Here is a 19,849-nt window from a genome sequence, read left to right on the forward strand (position 1 = left end):
CCAAAAGTATTCGCTCACCTGCCTTGACTCGCATATGAACTTTAGTGACATCCCATTCCTAATCCATAGGGTTCAATATGACGTCGGTCCACCCTTTGCAGCTATAACAGCTTCAACTCTTCTGGGAAGGCTGTCCACAAGGTTTAGGAGTGTGTTTATGGGAATTTCTGACCATTCTTCCAGAAGCGCATTTGTGAGGTCACACACTGATGTTGGACGAGAAGGCCTGGCTCTCAGTCTCCGCTCTAATTCATCCCAAAGGTGTTCTATCGGGTTGAGGTCAGGACTCTGTGCAGGCCAGTCAAGTTCATCCACACCAGACTCTGTCATCCATGTCTTTATGGACCTTGCTTTGTGCACTGGTGCACAGTCATGTTGGAAGAGGAAGGGGCCAGCTCCAAACTGTTCCCACAAAGCTGGGAGCATGGAATTGTCCAAAATGTCTTGGTATGCTGAAGCATTCAGAGTTCCTTTCACTGGAACTAAGGGGCCAAGCCCAGCTCCTGAAACAATCCTGAAACAACCCCACACCATAATCCCCCCTCCACCAAACTTTACACTTGGCACAATGCAGTCAGACAAGTACCGTTCTCCTGGCAACCGCCAAACCCAGACTCGTCCATCAGATCGCCAGATGGAGAAGCGCGATTCGTCACTCCAGAGAACGCGTCTCCACTGCTCTAGAGTCCAGTGGCGGCGTGCTTTACATCACTGCATCCGACACTTTGCATTGCACTTGGTGATGTATGGCTTGGATGCAGCTGCTCGGCCATGGAAACCCATTCCTTGAAGCTCTCTGCGCACTGTTCTTGAGCTAATCTGAAGGCCACATGAAGTTTGGAGGTCTGTAGCGATTGACTCTGCAGAAAGTTGGCGACCTCTTCGCACTATGCGCCTCAGCATCCGCTGACCCCGCTCCGTCAGTTTACGTGGCCTACCACTTCGTGTCTGAGTTGCTGTCGTTCCCAAACACTTCCACGTTCTTATAATACAGCTGACAGTTGACTGTGGAATATTTAGGAGCGAGGAAATTTCACGACTGGATTTGTTGCACAGGTGGCATCCTATCACAGTTCCACGCTGGAATTCACTGAGCTCCTGAGAGCGACCCATTCTTTCACAAATGTTTGTAAAAACAGTCTGCATGCCTAGGTGCTTCATTTTATACACCTGTGGCCATGGAAGTGATTGGAACACCTGACTCTGATTATTTGGATGGGTGAGCGAATACTTTTGGAAATATAGTGTATCTGCAAGTGTAAATCTTATGTGGGTCTTTAACTGCATTGTTTATACTGATATTACAAATCATTGCTGTTGAATGTTGAAATCTGACTGATCAGAAGATGTTCAGTTAATAAATAATTAATAATTTTGTTAATTTTCCACAATGGAAAATATAATTCAGCCTCTGATTTGTATTAATGTGCTTGTTCCTTAACATTAAATTTAGTAAGAAATGGATAAATAGTGAGTTATTTTTGAAAAATTACATAATTTAAAGGATCTGTATTCAGTGGCAAACTGTAGTTGTACAGGAGGAAATAAAACACATATTGTTATAAGCATTTACATTATATATGTTTCTTAAATAATTGAAATGATATATTGGGTTTATATCTAACTATATAAAATACTACTACTATTATTATTATTATTATTGTTATTATTATTATTATTATTATTATTATTATTATTATTATTATTATTATTATTATTCCTCATGGTCACATGTTGATGGTGTTTCACCTGCAGTAGGGGTTGGTTTCCTGGTATGGTGAGCCAATTAATTTCCCAAAGGTATCCTTTACAGTTTCCAGTACTAGTGACACTCAGCATGCCCAGCTCTGGAATGCCTTGCAGAGCATATTTAAGGTTGTCTGCACTGATGTTCACCGGTAGATCTATAACACACATGGATAAACCAGCACATGGACTTCTGCTTGCACTTATAAGATACTATATGTTTTATAACATTCATTAGGGGATCAGAGATTATTACAAGTTTGATGTGGCTGTGTTTCAAATATACAGAAAGCGCACAAGGAGTTAAAGGCAATAAACTAACACTTACAACCCCTTAAAGAAACCTTTCTGACCTTTCACTGTCTGGCCGAAGATTCCCACACTGAAGGTGCCAGTGAGGGGAGGACTGGCTCTCTGCAAGCATGTCACATTGACAGTGGCATTGTCCTGAGCCAGCACTAGAGTGTCCTGACTAGTGCTTATTGTCTTGAGGAAACAACAAAAAAAGCATTAGCTATAACACTATACATTCTGTTTAAATGAGTGCAGTGAGAAACTTAGGGCATATCAGAAGAAACTGTACAAGAGGTCTTAGGAAGATTTTGGTCAAGAGAAAGCATTTAGCTCAAATGTCTGAAGCCAATTTCACTGGAAAAATATTCAGTTCAAACTATTTATCTAAAAATATGTGTTTTACTTTTGGGAAAAGGGTGTAAGCTGTCATGTAAAATGGTGCCGTTTCGTGCTTAATCACCTTCCACATACAAATATGTTGATTTACACATACCTGCATGAAACCAATCTCTAGCAGAGGAAAATTAAAGGCACAGTTGTATGGAGAGACAGTGATCTTGTAGGTGATATCAGATGTATTGGCCAGCTTTTCCACTGAGAGTCTCTCAATGAAATAACCAGAATCAGCCAGAGCTGGACGTCTTCTCTTCATAACAGCAACTAACATTAATTGAAAACAAAATGGTTAAAGTCAGCACAAGGAAATGAGGTAGTGAGACCTTCAATGTCTTGTTATAGACTAAGAAATCTGTAAAATTGTGTTAAATTCAGATTTTAAAATGTCACCATGTTAAAAGGTATAAAATCTGAAGTCTCTAATAACCACAAATGTAAATAGTGGTCAGTTTCAATTTTTCATTTTTATCATTTTATTTAAGTTTCTAAAATGAAAAGAAGAAAAAACGGAATTTTCACAAACCATTTGTGTCGATCACAGTGACCGTTTTTCCGAGCTGAACTGTGTCTATGTAGTAATCCCCTGTGTCTTTATACAGACTGATTTGAAGAAGCTGGTAATTACTGCCCTGGTAGTTTCTCTGCAGACCAGATAAAAGGTCCACACAGGTATATTTCCATCTACAATAATACAAACAAGCAAACAAAAAAAAGACCATGTTGGAATACTATAGACTACAGCGCCTCAAAGAACAAGAGAAAATGAATCCATGCTCAAAACAGGAAACATTTAATTACTAGTAGTGTATTAAAATGATGTATGAAGTTATGTTTTTTTCCTAGTACTGCAGTTTGAACTTACATATTTCCTTGCTCGAACGATACTGGGATTACAAAAGTAGCTTGGGTGACAGTTCCTAAAGTATTCTGGTAGGTAAAGACCAATTCCAGTCCATTCTTTAGGTAACCTTTGTATGCAAAGCAAAACTAAAACAAAGCAAAAAAAATTAAGTTTAATTATTTTTCCAGTTATTCCTTAGAATCTATAAAATCTAAAATCAGTATTTACATCTCATATCAAAACAAACATATATTTACTGTAATGCTTATTTTACAGAGAGCACACATCAAACTTGAACCGGATCATGTTCCCTGTTTACAACAAACAATTACATATTAGTAGAAGTGCTTACTGTGCCATACTGCTGAAGTAGCACAGGCCCATAAGTTGCTCCGGATGCAGTCATATCACCTGACATAAACACAACGTTTGGGTTCATCAGAGACCAGGATCCACAGAAAGCCTCGGTTTTAGCGACCCTCGTCCCTCTTATGCTCATATCACCTGAGAACTAAAATTATGGGAAATGCCTTTAAAGTCAATTATTTGTAGCATTTCTGAGACTGATCTGTAGGACATGTCCACAGTAAAAGGCAGAAGCCCATGATATCAGGTTTTCTTTAAATTCTACTTCTCTACTGTGCTGCAAGGATCTGGGATTTATTACTTTGATATTTTCTCATGCTTACCCCTGTAATGTTAGTCTCATAGTCTTTGAAATATTTAACAGCAGAATTTTCCACATTTAACAGCTCCTTGGGACAACCAGCAGATGTCATGGCCACCAGTGCAGCAGTCACCTATAAGTGGAAAGATTATAGGTATTTATTTATTTATTATTACAAATTTGCGATATTAGGAAATGTCCCCAGATTTTCCACATTTTACAGCATAAGTAAAATAATAATTGCATGACCTTATAAGGTTTTATCCAGCATTTTGGTTGAGAATAATGAACTTTCCAGGGTGACCTGGGCTGAATATCAGTTAGCACACATGTAAAATATGTAGGTGCTATTACACAGAAACCCAAATATAATTTTAAATTGTTAAAAATTCTACAATGGAATTTCAAGGTGAAGTAACTTGTTTCGAAAAAAAATCAGATTCACGTGACGTATGTTATATTTTTGAAATTGATTATATTTGAAAAATATCTGGAAAAAAATTAAAATATATATAATATATTTATTATATATTATATCTAATAAAAGCATATTATATACAGTATATTATTTTATTATTTGTTTTTATTAGTATGTATATTATTTTAATTATATTTATATTTTATTTATGATAGTGTGGGTCACTAGTTCTGTGTTGAGTTTATTACATTTATTAGTTTAATTTTACAATTACTAATTCTGTCAGAATTCAATAATGAAAATGCAAATTATCTTAAAAATATAGAGCTTATCGAGCTGTAAATGTAAATTTAAGTACTTCAGATTTTTGCTAGGTGGGTTGATATCCTGTCAGTCAGAATAGCTTTTCAGCCAGATAAAAGCTACCACTAATATCACAAACAGAGCTGTGGTTGAAGTATGATGATGTGTTGTGTTTGGATACTCTAATGTGACATGACTGGCTTAGTCAAGGATTAAATTACTGTCTCTCTATTAGCAGCTCAAGAAAGATTAAAGACCTCAGTTGCAGATGCATTGTAAGGCAGAGGGCTGGATGGGATTCCTCCCCACACCAGTGTGAAGTTTTTCAGATCTGCTTTTCCTTTAGTTATCTCCGTAATGGTGATGTTTACATTTGCTCCATTTGTCCAGTACTGAAGATTCTGAAAGTCACCTGATAGGGAGACATGGTGTCATTGTGTCATGGATTTGTAGACATTACAGTGGCTTTCAGAATATTCCATTATTCATATAGCATCAACAATTGAACCTTATTTATTTTGTGCTAATATAATATGCACATTAAAAACTGACGTCAGTGCACAAACAGCCAGTCAGGAAACGTTTTCCGGGTCAGAAACTGCTTTAACTCGGGCTGTTACAAAGCACTGACATTGAATACTCCATCCATATTTGTTGTGAATTACTTGAATGCATTACTATACACCTGGGATTTGCTTTCAGCCAGCATTACTGTCAGAGCTGCTGTTATAGAAATGTAATCTTAACAAAAAAGTACAACTTTCTGACCAATCAGAATCGAGAATACAACAGCAATGTTATATAACACTATTTTAACATATTTTGTTTCATATTCTGTTAATTACTGTATGCATTACAATGAGGTAGACAAAAGACATTAAGTCATCGTTCCATCTCTTTGTGGCCCGCCATTAACTCACCTTCATATTGACCTAACCATAATTTATTTAGTTTTCTATAAATCACGAGAAACGTGAGTATTGTTGAAACGCTGGCGCTATTTACACAAACTGAAGTGAAATAAAAAGACTAATGACTAATGACTCATCCCATTGTGCTATTCACTTTCTTACCTCTGTTTGAATTGTAAGTGATGGTGTATTGTGACTGTTCAGTAAGCTGCTGCTTTGTGACAATGACGGTGTCTGGTTTAATAAACCAAAGAGCATTCAGTTCATCCTGTAACACCTGAGCAGGTGCACTGACGGGGATTATCCCTGCAGCAGGACAGAACCAGGTCAGTTGTGTCAGCATAGCAATGCAATATGAAACGACTGAACTAGCTGAAATAGGATGCTAGTTCTAAAGATAGATCCTTTTTGAGGCATAATATTTTTAATGTCTTTTAAACTATTCAATAAATCTATTAAAGTTTTACCACAAATTTCTAACTAAACCTGTTCTGCTTGCTCCGTTGCCAAGACTGTAATAGGTGTAGTCACAGGTGCCCAGAGAAAAACAGTCACTGCTTATAGTCACTGTTTGCACCTCCTGGACTGGTGTAACAGAACTCCAGCCATTAAAAGCAATCGTCTAAAATCACAAAAAAGCAAAATTCAAAATCACTCAAATAAATCATGAATAGATTATTCAACTGTTTATATACATTTATAGCTGGAAATAAATAATAAGCTATAAAATACCATAACCTTATTTATTCTATGACCCACCTGAATCTCATTCAGCACGTCAGAGCTGGAGTTTATTACTTGGATCTCATTAACAGCGTCTACAGTCTGCTGAGCAGTAAAAGTGCTGTTCTCTTTGTACAGTCCCACGTCAACTGAGGCAACACTTCCCCACTCTTGATACAAGACCTCAATGTAGTACCTGCATGGATATGTGTGAATGGAGCAGGTAGACAACATGGCCAAATATATTTGAGGACAGAAACAATGTAGAAACAAGCTTCAAGTATACACACAGGTGAGGTGGCATTCACCTAGAAGTCAGATAACATACACCAAAATTGCAAGAAACACACTACTGTACTACTAGACTACCTGAAAAAACTGGGTTCCTCAAAGGTTCATTGATGAGTTTTTTGGTTTTTATAGCATTAATTCGAGCCCTTTTTGGAACATTGGGAAACATTGTAAGGTAAGCTTCTACCTAAAAGTTTCAAGGAACAAGCTGAAGAACACTGAGGACCTATATTTACGTGCACAATCAAATTTTAATAATCATTCACTTGACCCTCTGCTTACAGATGGTGTACTTGATGAAATTAGTATAGCTACAAGTAGACATATTTGCTCACTATATACGTATTCACTCATTTATTTCAATAACTGATTTATTCTGGAGATCACCCAGGGAACCATGGGTATGAGATGGGAATGTACCCCCACTCTACCGTACAATGAACACATGTATTCATACCACAGGGCATTTTAGCATAGCTAATACACCTATAGACATCGTTTTTGGGAGGTGGGAGGAAACCAGATGTAATGTCACAACATCATCCAGACCACCAGAGGGAGCCCTCGCCTGAATACTAACCCCTCTGGGTTCACTTCCTGGTAGCACGCTAGGATATAAGCAGCATGCTAACCAGCATTCTTTGTGAAGTAACGTTGCCGTGCGACTTACCAAGCCTAGGATTACTCCCTTTCTTGTATGGACTATTGTGTATGGACTTTTGCCTGTTTATTCTCACGTTTACGAGTTTCGGTTTGTGTTTTGGTTTTGTCGCTAGTGTTATTTGGTTTTCCGGCTTTTCGACTTCTGTACTGCTAAAGGTTTATGAGTTGTTCCTGCTGTCTTCTTCAATAAATCTGCAAATGGATTCTATCCAACCTGCCTCTAACGAGTCATCACAGGTTACTTCGCCATCTGAGAATCCAGCGGATTTACAGGCAGCAATATGGCGCCAGGGGGTGATTATCCGTGCCTACCAAGCCGAAGTGGAGACGCTTAAAGCTACCAAAGAGCAGCTACAACAACAAGCCCACCATGCTGCTACCACTCCGGCTCCCACACCGCAACTACGCCATGAACTACCACGTTTCGCTCTCCCCGAAAAGTTTGATGGATCAGCCGACCACTGCCGCGGCTTCCAATGTGACAACTTTTTCGCCCAACAACCAAAGACTTACGGGAGTGACTCTATCAGGTGCACATTCATGCTCTCTCTGCTGACGGGTAAAGCATTAGCTTGGGCTTCAGTGGTGTGGGACTCAGACCCCCAAGTTAAGTCTTCGGCCAACTATCTCACGGGGTTGATTCGCGAGGTGTTCAAGTACCCGGCTGGAGGCAAAGACATCTCACTGCAACTACTGGAGCTGAATCAGCCGCAGAGTATGCCATTAAGTTCTGCATGCTTGCTGCACAGTCTGGCTGGAATTCTACGGCATTGTTGGCAGTTTTCCGTGAGGGTTTAACTCCAGCACTTCAAGCCGAGATGGCCTGCAAGGACTCTAATGTCTCGTTATCACAGTATATCTCTACCACCATTAGACTGGATAACCTTCGTCGTCAACATGGTCCACCTCCTGCCCCCCCTCACACAGTAACTCGCCAATGACATGAAATCCACAGCCTTGCTGAAGAAGTCCCTGAACCTATGCAATTAGGCCGAACTCGCATCATGACTGAGGAACGTCAAAGACGTTATCATCAGTGGCTCTGCTATTACTGTGGTCAACCAGGTCACCAAGTCTACCAGTGCCCCGAGAGGTCTACCACATCTCAGGTGGGGAAACTAGCCACAGATTCCAAGGTTGTTTTGCCTGCCATGTTACGTTATGCTAATGAGCATTTCCCTGTCTCAGCATTGATCGACTCAGGGGCGGCGGTCAACTTGATCGACAGCGGCCTAGTCCAAGACCTCCAGCTACCCAAGCTTCCATGTATTCCTCCTCTGAAAATCACCGCCATCAACAATCAGCCTATTGGGAAAGGTTTCCTCACAAACCAAACCACAGCTTTAGGCCTGGAGATTGGACTGTTTCACCATGAAAAGCTATCATTCTATGTCATCTCATCACCTGCCAACCCCATTATCCTCGGCTTTCCCTGGCTGCAACAGCATGACCCTCATATATCCTGGAGAGAGGGGGAACTGAGAAGCTGGTCAGATTTCTGCCTCAACACCTGCTTCCATAACCCTACACCTCACCCATGTCTCACTACCTCCATTGAGAATCCCATGGTCACAGCTACAGTGACATTACCCCATGAATACCACGACCTCAGGGCTTTATTTAGTAAAGAAAAGGCCACCAAACTCTTGCCTTATCGTTCATATGACTGTGCCATTGAGCTACTGCCCAACGCCATGCCACCTAAGAACCGTATCTACCCTCTCTCACTTCCTGAAAAGAAAGCCATGGAGGAGTACATCGAGGAAGCCCTGGCAGCAGGGTACATTCGTCCATCCACCTCTCCAGCCGCTGCAGGCTTTTTCTTTGTGGAAAAGAAGGACGGGGGCCTATGTCCTCTATGACTCACTAACGCACCAGCAGTGTTCCAGTCTCTCATAAACGAGGTCTTCAGAGACATGCTGAATCGCTTTGTTATCGTTTACATTGATGACATCTTGATCTACTCTGCTAATCTAACAGACCACATCAAGCACATCCGTTCTGTACTCTCTCGGCTCCTGGAACACAATCTCTACGACAAGCTAGAAAAATGTGAGTTCCATAGACAGTCCACATCATTTCTGGGTTACATCATCTCGGAAGAAGGGGTTGAGATGGACCTGTCCAAAGTCACAGCTGTCACTTCCTGGCCAGAGCCCACCAGTGTCAAAGATTTGCAGCGCTTCTTGGGTTTCGCCAATTTCTACCGGAGATTTATACGCAACCACAGCACCATAGCTGGGCCACTCACCTCCTTGCTGAAGAGAAAACCCAAGAAATTGGTATGGACTGACAAAGCGAGAGAGGCATTCCAAAAGCTGAAACTAAGTTTTACTACCGCCCCTATACTTTGTCACCCTGATCCTGACCTCCCATTTGTTGTCTAGGTTGACGCGCCGAGCTGTGGCATCGGCGCACTGCTCTCCCAGCGCCAAGGAGACTCTGGAAAGTTACACCCCTGCGCTTACTTCTCCAGAAAACTTTCAGCCGCTGAAGCGAACTATGACGTGGGGAATCGGGAGTTATTGTCCATGAAGGCGGCCTTGGAGGAATGGCGGCATTGGCTGGAGGGGGCCCGACACCCGTTCCTAATTCTCACCAACCACAGAAACCTGGAATACCTCCGAGTGGCGAAACGCTTGAACCCACACCAAGCCCGGTGGGCATTGTTCTTCACCCGATTCAAGTTCTCAGTTACTTATCGCCCTGGTTCCAAGAATGGTAAATCCGACGCCCTATCTCCACAGTTTGAAACCCATGAGCAGCACACACACCCCGAATCCATTCTTCCACCATCAGTTATTCTAGCCCCCATCCAGTGGAGCCTAATAGAGGAGATTCAGCAGACAAACACCAGGGAACCCCCTCCGCCGACCTGTCCACCGTCGAAACTCTTTGTACCCACCAATCTGCGCCACCGTGTCATGCAGTGGACTCATGAGAGCCCTGGTTCTGGACACCCAGGCATTCGGCGCACCACCCAGTTACTCAGACACAAGTTCTGGTGGCCATCATTCACAGCAGATGCAGAGGGATTCGTCAAGGCCTGTATCACCTGTGCTCAATCCCGCACCAGCCACCAACTGCCAGAAGGGTTGCTGGAGCCCTTACCTATCCCACGTCGGCCCTGGTCCCACATATCTACAGATTTCCTCTCAGACCTTCCTGAGTCCCAAGGGTATACTGCAGTCATGGTCGTGATTAATCGCTTTTCCAAGGCCTGCAAACTTATCCCCATGAAGGGGATGCCCACAGCCATGGAAACAGCCCAAGCCTTGTTCCTCCATGTGTTCCGGAACTATGGCCTCCCAGAAGACATTGTCTCTGATCGTGGGTCACAGTTTACGTCACGAGTCTGGCAGACCTTCTGCTCACAACTGGGCATTAACATCAGCCTGAGCTCCAGATACCACCCCCAGTCTAATGGCCAAGCAGAGCGGTTAAACCAAGAACTCGGGAGGTTTCTGAGGGCCTACTGTAGCAGGGAGCAACACCGGTGGAGTGAGTTCCTCCCCTGGGCAGAGTATGCCCAGAACTCTCTAACACACTCCTCCACCGGACTTGCACCCTTTCAATGTGTTCTAGGCTACCAGCCCCCATTGTTCCCATGGTCTGGAGAGCCTTCAAATGTGCCGTCGGTGGATAAGTAGTCAAGAAGGAGCCAGGAGGTCTGGGAACGGGCTCATGTGCACCTCCAGAGAGCAGTGAGGAGACAACAGATCCATCGTTGTCCTCATCCTGCTTATAGAGTGGGTCAAAGAGTCTGGCTTTCCACCCGCAATCTCAAGCTACAGCTCCCATGTCAAAAGCTCAGTCCCCGGTTTATTGGCCCCTTCCGCATACTTCGTCAAGTTAATCCAGTAGCGTATCGCCTGGAACTGCCTGCCTCCTACCGCATCTCTCCCACGTTCCACGTGTTGCTGCACAAACCCGTCAGAGAGACTCACTCCGAGACCCACAAGACCATCAAACCTCCTCCTCCCCTAGACATTGATGGGGCACCAGCTTACCAGGTCCATGCCCTCCTGAACTCCCGTTGTGTCGGCCGCCGACTGCAGTATTTGGTTGTAGTTGTACGTACGTTGCTGGGTAGAATCTGCTGACATCCTCGATCCCTTCTTAATTGAGGAGTTCCACCGCACCTTCCCTAACAGGCCTGGCCCATGCCCCAGGGGGCACCCACGTCGACGAACACCAGGAGGTGTTCTTAGAGGGGGGGTTCTGTAATGTCACAACATCATCCAGCCCACCAGATGGAGCCCTCGCCTGAATACTAACCCCTCTGGGTTCACTTCCTGGTAGCATGCTCGGATATAAGCAGCATGCTAACCAGCATTCTTTGTGAAGTAACGTTGCCGTGCGACTTACCAAGCCTAGGATTACTCCCTTTCTTGTATGGACTATTGTGTATGGACTTTTGCCTGCTTATCCTCACGTTTACGAGTTTCGGTTTGTGTTTTGGTTTTGTCGCTAGTGTTATTTGGTTTTCCGGTTTTTCGACTTCTGTACTGCTAAAGGTTTATGAGTTGTTCCTGCTGTCTTCTTCAATAAATCTGCAAATGGATTCTATCCAACCTGCCTCTAACGAGTCATCACACCAGAGAACTAGAGAATACAGAGAAAAACTTCCATATTATCTATAGTCTCATATACTCTTCCCAAAAGAAGAGTAGATTCAAAAGTGTTTAATTAAAGCAGACTGTTCCTTACATTATATATACAAATCATTCCATCTACATATACAGTGTACACAAAAAATAATGAGAAGAATACACCGACTCCCACTTACGGCTTTCCACTCTCCAGCCTCATGGTTTCAGACTTCTGTGATGGATAGCGGAAGAAAGTGTTGGTCCATTGTGTGGTATATGCAATCATGACCTTGAGGAAGAAAAGGGCAATTTAAGTATGAAAATGTATGATGGTACTTGTATAAACAGATATTGTTATCCCATATAGACAGTAAATGATTTTCAAAAATTAAAACATCCAGTAATCATATTCTGATGTAATTAACCAGAAATTTACCCAGAAAAGCAACTTACAGGTATAACAGAACAAGTAGAAACCATTATACAAGAAAAATATACAGTGCTTCATGCAATACCTTATCCTCTGGCCGTCCAGTTTTACTGAAATACACCTGAACTCGGTCGTCTGCTTTAACTAGAAAATAGTAGTTGTCTGTCTCCATGGGAACGAAAAAGCCGCTGAATCGAGCTACAAAATAATCCAATTCAAGGGGCCACAAATAGGACAATGAGTCCACCCATTGGACTGAGTATCCCGGCCGGCTGGAGTTATAGGTTAGAACCTCTTCTAAACGTTGTGGTCTGCTGTTATTCCACATCTCCATTTTCAACCCTCTGCCACCTGCAAAAATACAAATCTTGTAAATAATGTGGAATAATATCAGAAATTCTGTAAAACTGACAGAGATCATTTGGACCAAAAGGAACATGCACAACAATATCCGTATTCAAATCTTTATCTGTAGGTTGTTCTCCCTATAAGCACATAAGACAGTCACATGGATAAATATCACAGGTGTGTGGTATTTCATAGTTATATACAGTAACTAGAATTTATAAGCTACCGTATTTGTGTATTCACAATATTTAAAGCACATAAATCGAATATATAATATTACATCTTAAATAATATACTGCAATATATACAATGTCATAATTAATTAACTTGAAAATGGACTTTAAAATGTAATACAAAATTGTACAAATGTGCAAAGTTAAAGGGGCTGAATGACAGTAATGGAAGTTGCTACTGGTACAGCTTGATTGATAAGAGAGACACCTAAGGAAAATAAAAAAGGAAATAAATTATTCCGATGTTGTACTTTTTTGTGACATAAGACAGCTTCCTAAATATAATTCTTCACTGTGCCCTTTTTATGTTTTAAAATATATATTTGTAAAGAAAACATATAAATCTATATCTCTAAAATATAATATGAAAAATATAATATAATAATAATAAAAATATGAAATTAAATATAAGAATTAAATATATTTCCAAACATAACTGTTTATATTTATATATAAATATAGTTATATATAAATATAAACATAAACACTTAGGTTTGGAAATATATTTAATTCTTAGTAACATATATAAAGTATGTGAAATAAATGCAAAAATAATTTAAAAATGGATGAATGTTTCCAAATTAGATTTTTTTTAACAGTACTGTATATTGCTTTCCCCATGGGTAGCTACTGTTGATAAATATTTAATATAAGTTCATTTGAAATTGACTTTAGTATAAAAATGATAGTCAGAAATGTAAATATATATAAGTTTGTGATAGTTGTGGTAAAAACTGCTTGACTTTCCAGCAACTTTTTTTTACATTTGCAATGTAAAATGCAATACAACATAATATAATAAGAAAACTGGGTTCTCTGTGCTTCACTTTCTATGTGCATGATATGCGTGCATGCTCAAGAAGTTCATTGATGGTTATCACTCGATCGGCAGACTACTACTTCAAAACATTAGATAACAATGCCGTCATTCAGACATTGTAAAAAAAAGCTCTTTGTAGTGTTTAATCAAAGACTAGAACAAGAATGCATGAACTGTGATTAAGCAAAATTTCACCTGGAAACACTGTCATGTTGTTCCATTCATACGCTGGTGTGGCACAAACGATCGTCTCATCTGTCACGCTCTGTACAGTACATTCCCGACCTTGAGAAAAACAAACAGCTATTGTAAAAATCTTCTCATGCCTCCAAAGCAACAAAGAAATAAAAAAGGCAATTAGTACCTGCCACCAAAACCTTCGCCGGCTCATCTGTCTGATCAAAGTAGTTCCCCTTAATGGTGAGCAAAGTGCCTCCAAGCATACTACCCTGAGAAGGGTACACTCCAGTAACCTCTGCAAGAAACAGTCTCAGTTATTCAGTGATCTTCTTTTTACTTTATTTGTACAGATGTGTCAGATGCATTAACCTGGCGGATTGAAAGATTCAAACCAATTGTAGGTTATTTAATTTTTAAAATTTATATTAGAAAAAAAAATGATTTATTTTCTACCTAGCTGTCTAATTATATATATTATACATTTATAATAAATAATATATATATTAGTAATATTACATCATAATACATCAAACTTCAAAGTACATCAAACAAAGTCTGATGTAGGAAATGTATTATTATCGGTTCTAAATATATAAATATCATGTCAAATACCATTGAATTTATTATTATTATTACTATTATTATTATTACTTTTTTCATGCATTGATGATTGTCCAGCCACACATCTGCCTATCTATGTTTTTGTAAAAACTCTAAAAAAGAGTATTTTTTTTTTAGTAAAAAAGCTATTTCAAATTTTAATGAATTTAGGAGTGTGAGAATTTTTTTATTTATTTATTTTAGATACTTATCATAATCGTATTCAGTCTCAACTATTTAGTGGAAAATCTCACCTGGAGACTGTATCTGTATGCAAGATTTCAGAAATTTCAGAAATTTCTGCCATTTGGCAGATGCCCTTATCCAGAGCGACTTACAATCTATTCCATTTTATACAACTGAGCAATTGAGGGTCAAGGGCCTTGCTCCCCTGAGCTCCCCAGCTTGGTGGACCTGGGATTCAAACACAACCTTCCGATCAGTAGTCCAACACCTTAAATACTACCAAGAACTGCTGCTGTCTTCTTCTTCTTTCAGCTTTCCCTTCAGGGGTCGCCACAGCGAATCATCTCTCTCCACCTATCCCTATCTTCTGCACCCACTAGCTTCATATCCTCATTTATTCCATCCATATACCTCCTCTTTGGTCTTCCTCTTTGCCTCCTGCCTGGCAGCTCCATGTCCAACATTCTCCTACCAATATACTCACTCTCCCTCCTCTGAACATGTCCAAACCATCTTAATCTGTCCTCCCTAACTTTGTCCCCCAAACGTCCAACATGAGCTGTCCCTCTGATGTACTCGTTCCTAATCCTGTCCAACCTTGTCACTCCCAAAGAGAACCTCAACATCTTCAGCTCTGCTACCTCCAGCTCTGACTCCTATCTCTTCCTCAGTGACACTGTCTCTAAACCATACAGCATGGCCGGTCTCACCACTGTCTTGTACACCTTACATTTAGTATGTGTCTGTTACCTGTAAAATGTGTATGTAGTGTAAATCCTGAAATATTTGCTCTAAAACCTATTTATCACAGAGAACTCCCAATGCCTTTCTCCACCCATTCCAGCCAGCCTGCACTCGCTTCTTTACCTCTTTTCCACACTCTCCATTACCTGGACTGTTGACCCCAAGTACTTAAACTCCTGTACCTTCTTCACCTCTTCACCCTGTAATCTTACTGTTCAAGAACTGCTGCTGTAATTATATATATTTGCCCTGTGCTTATCTCAGGATTCACAACAAAAGCTTTGTACTGTTTAATCTTATTGTATACAGATGTAGAAAAGTAATTTATAATTCCATTATACAGTGTCAATCATATGAGTGTGGATTCCTCTCAGGTTTACTACAAATCATCTTAAAGTACTTTTCCTTGCTTCAGTAGACAATATCTATTGTTTAAATGCTACACAAAAAATCTTAATTGAATCAAATTTATATTTTCGAATACATTTTGTACTTTTGAACACATTTGTATATATAGATTATTTCATTTATTTTTCATTTATATTTAATTTATATTTATTTTTAAATAAATATTTTTATTTTATTTATATTTTTATTTTTTATCTTATCTTATCTAATTGTATTGAACTGAATGTTATAGTTAAGTTGAATAAGGTGTGGGTGTTTTCCCTTCTTTTCCTCTAATTCCAAATTATTTACCTGCATAAGTCTGAAACATTGCAAGTTTATTCAATGCTGACACACGATAGACCCCAAAGTCTGGCAAGCTCCTGAAACATAGAATATATTTTGATTACATGCTTTGAAATCCGAATGCAGATATGTGATAAGCTATTAGTATTTCACTGACCTTCCGAATTCACTGTCAAGAATGTAGCTCAGGTTGTGATGTCCTATCAGGGACAAAAGCCAGCATCATTAAAGTCACAACATATGGGATCATGTTGCAAAGGAAATATTTGAGTGAACACTGACACAAAATGCGCATTATGTTCCCTTACCTACATACGTTCCAGTCACTTTACAGCTCATGTAACCCCAGTCGCTGGTGTTAGAATCCAAAGTCAAGCCGTATCTAAAGAAAAAAGATGACTGTGTGATAAATACAGAAATAATATTATAAATTTGATTCTACACTCAGATGATGTGTACTCACAGTGTGTCTGAGTTAGGTACCAAAAGATTGCATGGCATTCCACCCATATATGCTCTACATTCCCCAAAACAAACAAAAAAATTAAATACACAATCAAACATAATATTTTATGTATCTCAGGCTCTACAGCATATATAAATATGCGTATAATGTAAGGAAAAAGAACATAATAATAATAATAATAATAATAATTATTATTATTATTATTATTATTATTATTATTATTATTATTATTATTATTATTATTATTGTTGTTGTTGTTATGTTAAATATATATTAAATATGTTAAAATATGTATTATTATATTAAATATAATAATAATAATAATAATAATAATAATAATAATAATAATAATAATAATAATATTTTATTTTTTATTATTACTAATAAAATTATAATAAATTATGTGATATTTCTTTACCTTAGAAATCTCACATCAAGCCCGTTGGAGCTTGTTGCTGTGTTGCTGCCATAGACATCAGTAAAAATTCTCCCCCGGAGAGTAACTATGGTCCCTGGATTATTTGACAAAGCAAAGCAAAACACAATTTGTCAAAATCAGTTTTTTACAAATGAAGTATGCAGCATAGATGATATGAAACTCGCACCTGGAAGACCAGTGACAGGGGTCATAGTCTGGATGGAAGGTGTCCTGTACCAGCGAGTCTGTGAATGCACAACAGCAATAACACAATGCACTACACTATAAAACAATTATAGCCACAACTACACTTAAAGTCATGAATGTAAGAAATGAAACGTACATAGAATATACACCAGTAAGTCCAGGGATATCCATTGCACACTCCACTAGAGGGAATGGGAACGCCATCCACTTTGACAATGAGCATGTAGTCATCTTGAGGCATTGCTCTTGAAAATGACAAGCAGATTTTCAGCAAATCTTCATAAAAACTTTAATGGAAAGGATGTATCTTGAGATTTAAAGCCAACACACAGTCAGACCATGCGTAATGCATTGGCACAACTATCAGCGATAGGCAGCTTTAATCTACAGTCCGAGCTAAAGAGAATTCATCCTCATCCTTTACTTTATTCCATTTTATTTTTATTTTTATGTATAATGAGCTTAGTCCTGCAAGTCCATTTATATTAAATTATAATATTCTCAGAGTACCTAGTGTAGCATGTGATTTTGGTAGAAAGGGTGGCATCTTTCTCTACGTCGCAGGGAAATGATCTGGTGCTGGACACCAAAGTCACAGTGTTGCCGATGTCAGGGTTGCTGTTATCAAAACTGAACTGACTCTGCTGCGCAAAACCTGAGAGAAACGCATCAAAATTTTTTGTAAAATATTTATTTTGAAAAAATCACTTCATTTCAGTACATAAAAATATAGTGACCTTTTAAAGTTAGTGCAGCAGTGATCTTTATAATAATAAAAATGACCTACCATTTCCCTCAATGGTCAGCCGTGTTGCTCCATTTGTACTGCCCAGTTTAGGGGTTACTCTCAAGACACGTTGGGCTCCTAGAAAATAATTTTAAATACTGTTATTTTATCAGTTAATTATGATTATGACCTGGGTAATGTAAGCATACTGTAGATTTGTTATTGGCAATGAAGATTAAGGTTTTATTTTTCTTGCCTGAAAAGTTGATCTGTAGAATCCAGATCACGAGGCACAAGTACTTGTGCACTCCAGTGTTTTGCATGATTTCTGATCCAGCTGCACCTTTTCGGTGCTCTGGTCACATTCACCTTGAATCAGGCTGCAGTTCTGTGTATTTTTAAGATCATATATAATAGTTAGATTAACCAAATGCCAATGTTTTTAGAGAGGATTGTATAAGCTGAGGTGTGGGTGTAATATGATGAGCAATTAGTGTATGTGATACTACAGAAGTTTCCAGCTGAATATGAAAAATGAAACCAATGTCTCGGAAAATGAGACTGGTGAAAATGTAGCTTCTTCCTATCGCTCAGGAAAGGTTTTTAATCCCAGACTAAGTATTTAGCTTCACTGCACATAGTGTTAATAACACATCTCTACCTAAATTGATTCAAGATGCAAATCACATACATACATGGTCATATACAGTAAATAACTTGCAGTGAAATGAAAACTTCACATTTTTAGAATTTTTTTTAAAAAAGAAACAAATAAGAAATAAGTAGAAAAAAGGATAGTGCAGAAAAAAAGAGAGAGGGTATATTATCTGAGGCTAAACCTAAACAGTGAGAGGTTTGAGGCTTAATACAGAAATGTGGCAAAAAATAGGAATTTACAAAATGTATAGTTATGTTATATATTTCGTAATATTATTCATTACAGATAATAATAATGATTATTATTATTAGTTTTTTGAATGCACATACCTGTAGAAGTTGCAATCTGAGACACAATATCTATTCTTCATCAACAACACATGAGCTTGAACCGTTTATATACCCCAATCCTAGGAAACTGCAAAACAGAGCTCAATGCATTGCATGTGGTTGTTTGTATACATTCAACAATGCTAAGAACAGCTGAATCACGTTTGGTCTGGATGCTGTCACTCGTCTTATCTGCAGGATCTACTTTTGTGAAAAAACCTGTCGGACTGCCTGATGAAAGGAAGCTGAGCACAAAGACATCATGCGTCTGGGAAAACCTGTCAGACGACACTGTGGCTAAATTTGAGAAATCGAGAATATATCATTTCTAGAAAATTGACCAGAAAAATGACCAAAATTCTGTTCTGCCCACTAATTGAAACAGTTAAAAATGTAAAAACAGTTTGTTTGCCTAAAGCTAAACCCTTGCTAAGTGTAATTCAATCGCTCAGTGAATGTCAGGGTTTCATCAAGTTGTTGGACAGTTAAATACATAACATAGAGAACTGGACATAAGCCTTATCAGTTCAGGTTGTAATCAGATACCAGCTGTCAAAATGTCCAAGATGTTCCCATGTCATTACATCATCATCAAAACACAGAAGAGTGCTTACATGCTCTGGACAGATGACAAGCTGATAAAGTGTGAAAAATGTCCGAAAAGAAAAAGACAAGAATGTTTGCCAGTAGAACGGTGACTGTGGGATTGTTTACACACCAGTGTTAGCGTGAGCAGTGTCCAGATGAGTGTAGAAACAACAATGAGGCCCGTGTGTCCATGTCGTGAGTGGCTTTAACCTCAGGTGCTTAAACATAGACTAATCTGATAATCAAATAACTCATTTCCTGTTGTGTGAGATTTCCTATATAGAGAGTTTTAAGCTACTGGAGTAATGCCTTTATTACATGATATAATGTGATTTATATCTTTACATTATGATAGATGTCAGAAATATTAGATGAAT

General features: G+C 39.0%; 1 protein-coding gene across 1 annotated transcript in view; it reads right to left on the bottom strand.

Annotated features, from left to right (window-relative positions):
* Window positions 1-19,042, bottom strand: part of pkhd1l1.1 (PKHD1 like 1, tandem duplicate 1) — a 49,538-nt gene extending 30,496 nt beyond the window's left edge. The window contains exons 1-26 of the mRNA XM_058377894.1: window positions 18,885-19,042; window positions 18,154-18,285; window positions 17,958-18,035; window positions 17,681-17,825; window positions 17,307-17,415; window positions 17,151-17,208; window positions 16,964-17,057; window positions 16,543-16,596; window positions 16,388-16,461; window positions 16,237-16,279; window positions 16,086-16,156; window positions 14,041-14,151; window positions 13,872-13,961; window positions 12,361-12,626; window positions 12,043-12,134; window positions 6,336-6,495; window positions 6,063-6,198; window positions 5,739-5,882; window positions 4,923-5,077; window positions 3,967-4,077; window positions 3,630-3,788; window positions 3,299-3,423; window positions 2,960-3,117; window positions 2,534-2,700; window positions 2,100-2,232; window positions 1,750-1,904 (exon numbers count right to left, since the gene is read on the bottom strand). Coding sequence (XP_058233877.1) covers window positions 1,750-1,904; window positions 2,100-2,232; window positions 2,534-2,700; window positions 2,960-3,117; window positions 3,299-3,423; window positions 3,630-3,788; window positions 3,967-4,077; window positions 4,923-5,077; window positions 5,739-5,882; window positions 6,063-6,198; window positions 6,336-6,495; window positions 12,043-12,134; window positions 12,361-12,626; window positions 13,872-13,961; window positions 14,041-14,151; window positions 16,086-16,156; window positions 16,237-16,279; window positions 16,388-16,461; window positions 16,543-16,596; window positions 16,964-17,057; window positions 17,151-17,208; window positions 17,307-17,415; window positions 17,681-17,825; window positions 17,958-18,035; window positions 18,154-18,220 — 2,955 coding nt within the window. The 5' untranslated portion in view covers window positions 18,221-18,285; window positions 18,885-19,042. The remainder of the gene's footprint in view (window positions 1-1,749; window positions 1,905-2,099; window positions 2,233-2,533; window positions 2,701-2,959; window positions 3,118-3,298; window positions 3,424-3,629; window positions 3,789-3,966; window positions 4,078-4,922; window positions 5,078-5,738; window positions 5,883-6,062; window positions 6,199-6,335; window positions 6,496-12,042; window positions 12,135-12,360; window positions 12,627-13,871; window positions 13,962-14,040; window positions 14,152-16,085; window positions 16,157-16,236; window positions 16,280-16,387; window positions 16,462-16,542; window positions 16,597-16,963; window positions 17,058-17,150; window positions 17,209-17,306; window positions 17,416-17,680; window positions 17,826-17,957; window positions 18,036-18,153; window positions 18,286-18,884) is intronic.
* Window positions 19,043-19,849: the final 807 nt, after the last annotated feature.

Source organism: Hemibagrus wyckioides, linkage group LG24, assembly GCF_019097595.1.
Source record: "Hemibagrus wyckioides isolate EC202008001 linkage group LG24, SWU_Hwy_1.0, whole genome shotgun sequence".
In the NCBI taxonomy this organism is placed as follows: Eukaryota; Metazoa; Chordata; class Actinopteri; order Siluriformes; family Bagridae; genus Hemibagrus; species Hemibagrus wyckioides.